At 39.6% G+C, this 2666-nt stretch overlaps 1 protein-coding gene across 1 annotated transcript; it reads right to left on the bottom strand.

The window, feature by feature from the left end:
- Positions 1-558: 558 nt before the first annotated feature.
- Positions 559-2444, bottom strand: LOC114167618 (serine acetyltransferase 5). Its single transcript, XM_028052727.1, has 3 exons — positions 2329-2444; positions 1835-2258; positions 559-1366 (listed from the first exon to the last, which is right to left on the bottom strand). The coding sequence occupies exons 2-3, from the start codon at positions 2201-2203 to the stop codon at positions 875-877; spliced, it is 861 nt and encodes a 286-aa protein (XP_027908528.1). The 5' UTR covers positions 2204-2258; positions 2329-2444; the 3' UTR covers positions 559-874.
- Positions 2445-2666: the final 222 nt, after the last annotated feature.

A 2666-nucleotide genomic window follows, 5' to 3' on the forward strand; every position in this document is an offset into this window, starting at 1 on the left:
AATCAATATGATAAATTAAACAAAAGTAATTTAATAGAGTATTTTTACTTAATTTATTGGCATATCGTTACCCTCTGACTTTTAAGCCTTATTTATATTCCATCTTGTTGTAAAAATTGTCTCACATGAGTCACTGGTCACACTTTGATAGTCAATTAAAAAAACAAAATATATATAACTTTTAGAGTATATCACCCCATTAGTTATTTAATAATTAATTATTAAAAAAATAAAAACGTACAATTTTGAGACTTAAATTAAAACTTTAGTCATAAAGATGAAAAAAATAGTAATTAAATGATAAAAGATAATTGAACAAAATAAAGCTAGCTAGAGAGAGACACACTAAACAGAACAGAAACTACTTACTGGCTACTCGTGTTTTTCCTATGTGCTTGTTTGGTTCGTCAAACAAAAATCAAATTTACTTTCAAAAGATTGATTCTAAGGTCTCTTTTTTGTCAAACACAGAGAACACATACACGAGTTGAGAGCGTGAAGAAAATTAATGTCAGTTTCCTCTGTTATGAAATTTCAGTAATAGGAAATACCAATAACTGCATAAATACCATCATATATTATAATCCTTGAGCATACACCGAAAAAGTTAAGAAAATTTAGGACTTAAAACTGAGTTCTGTACAAAAACAAAAAGCAAGCCAAAACTTCAACTCACAATAAATACAATATACTAAGCAGTGATCAAATTTTTCATACAGCTGCTCATGCCCTTATTTGACCCAATTACAGGTTCACTTTCCAGAGTGTAGGCTACAAAATCTCAATCCAACATACAAAATTACAAAACTTTAGAACAACAGAACATAGTATTTCATTCGGAGTATTCATTAACTAATTGATTAACCTTAGAAATTCAAATGATATAATCTGACCACTCAGAGATAAAGGAAGTATGGTCCATGGACTCCCCAGGCACATCCTCATGCTTAGAGGGTGTCTCCTTCCCACCGACCAACCTCGCCGGGTTCCCAACTGCGGTGGTCCTCGCCGGCACGTCGATCAAAACCACCGAGCCAGCACCAACCTTTGCACCTTCCCCGATCTTAATATTTCCCAGAATTGTAGCACCAGCACCAATAAGCACCCCATCCCCAATCTTGGGATGCCTGTCACCACCAACCTTGCCAGTCCCGCCCAGCGTAACATGGTGCAGAATCGACACATTGTTCCCAATCACCGCCGTCTCCCCCACCACCACCCCGGTGGCATGATCAAACAGAATCCCCTTCCCAATCCTCGCCGCCGGGTGAATATCCACCGCAAACACATCAGCAATCCGAGAATGCAGTGCCAATGCCAACGGCCGCCGCGATTGCCGCCACAACAGGTGTGCCACACGGTGCGCCTGCAAATCCCAGCCACACAAATAATCAACCCTAAGATTCAATAATTAACAAGAGTAAATAGTCTTTGTATTGATGTCAATTGCACCCCAGAAATTGTCATTGTCATGTCTGACAATCAGAAATTATAATCTAATCAGAAATGATAATGAATAGTCAACCCAGAAATCGTCATGTCAGATAAATTTGTGAACTTTATAATCGTCGTGACAGTACAATCAAAATTAAAACTCAACTAATCAAAAGCATAAACCGCAATTAATCAAAACTAAATCAATCTATAATATATCAAACCAGAAATCGTTATTTACGATAAGTTTATCAACTTCAACAATAAGTCCGTCGCAAGTTACTCATACATGATTTCACGATGGATGATGATGTGCATGGCAATTAAACTGAATTAGCGAAAAAAACCTAGAACAGAAGCATTCAGAACCCTAGAATTGAGGGGGAATTAGGAATTGGACCTGGCAGGCGAGGAAGCCTTTGTAATTGAGAAGGCAGTGAGAGTAGGAGACGCAGGCAGGGTCACGTTCGCGCGCGGCGCGGAGGTCCGCGACGGCGGCGGAGCGGAGGGAGGGGTCGGAGGAGAAGGCGTTGAGGAAGAGGTCGTAGAGGAGAGTGGAGAGTAGCGTAGAAGAACAGAGCTTGTTCCCGAGGTGGAACGAGAGAGAACGTTCGAGAGAGGAGTGCGAGAGGATCGTTGAGTACAGATAGCTCGCCAGCGCCGGCTCCGACTCGGCGTCGCGGCGTGCCTCCGCCTTGATCTGCGCCCACACCCAGCCCTCGTCGTCGCTCGCGACGACGGTGTTCGCCGCCGGTAGCCCCGTCGGCATTGTTTGGTGCTGTGTTGCGATGATGGTGGGCGTTGGGGTTTGTGCGGTTCAGAAACTGTGAAAAAAGTGTGGTATTGTGAGAAACAAGATTAAAGTTCAAGAAACGAAGAAGAACAACCACTCACTCGTTCATTGGGTATTCACGAATCACCACATTTTCAAAGCGTTCATATTCTTTTGTTCCTTCTCTTGATGTTCCTAATACAATGTCACCTTCAACAGCTTCATTAAATTAAAAACTATATACATATTTGACGTATTATATAAGAAATGTTTTTTTAAAATATTATTTATCGAAGTTTAAATAATACAGAAAAAAAGGGGAAATAAGATGTCACTTTCCAACTTAGTGAAAGAAGATAATAATGTTGACAAGATATGTGTGTGATACTGAATTTAGTCAATCAAATTTTATAATAAAATTTAATTATTAACAAAATCAATAAATCTTCATCTAATAACG

Source organism: Vigna unguiculata, chromosome 10 (assembly GCF_004118075.2).
Source record: "Vigna unguiculata cultivar IT97K-499-35 chromosome 10, ASM411807v1, whole genome shotgun sequence".
In the NCBI taxonomy this organism is placed as follows: domain Eukaryota; kingdom Viridiplantae; phylum Streptophyta; class Magnoliopsida; order Fabales; family Fabaceae; genus Vigna; species Vigna unguiculata.

Coding starts and splice junctions, on each gene's coding strand:
- LOC114167618 (XM_028052727.1), bottom strand. CDS start 2,203: ATGCCGACGGGGCTACCGGCGGCGAACACCGTCGTCGCGAGCGACGAC. Junction 1,367..1,834: donor AAGGCTTCCTCGCCTGCCAG/GTCCAATTCCTA, acceptor TGGGATTTGCAG/GCGCACCGTGTGGCACACCT.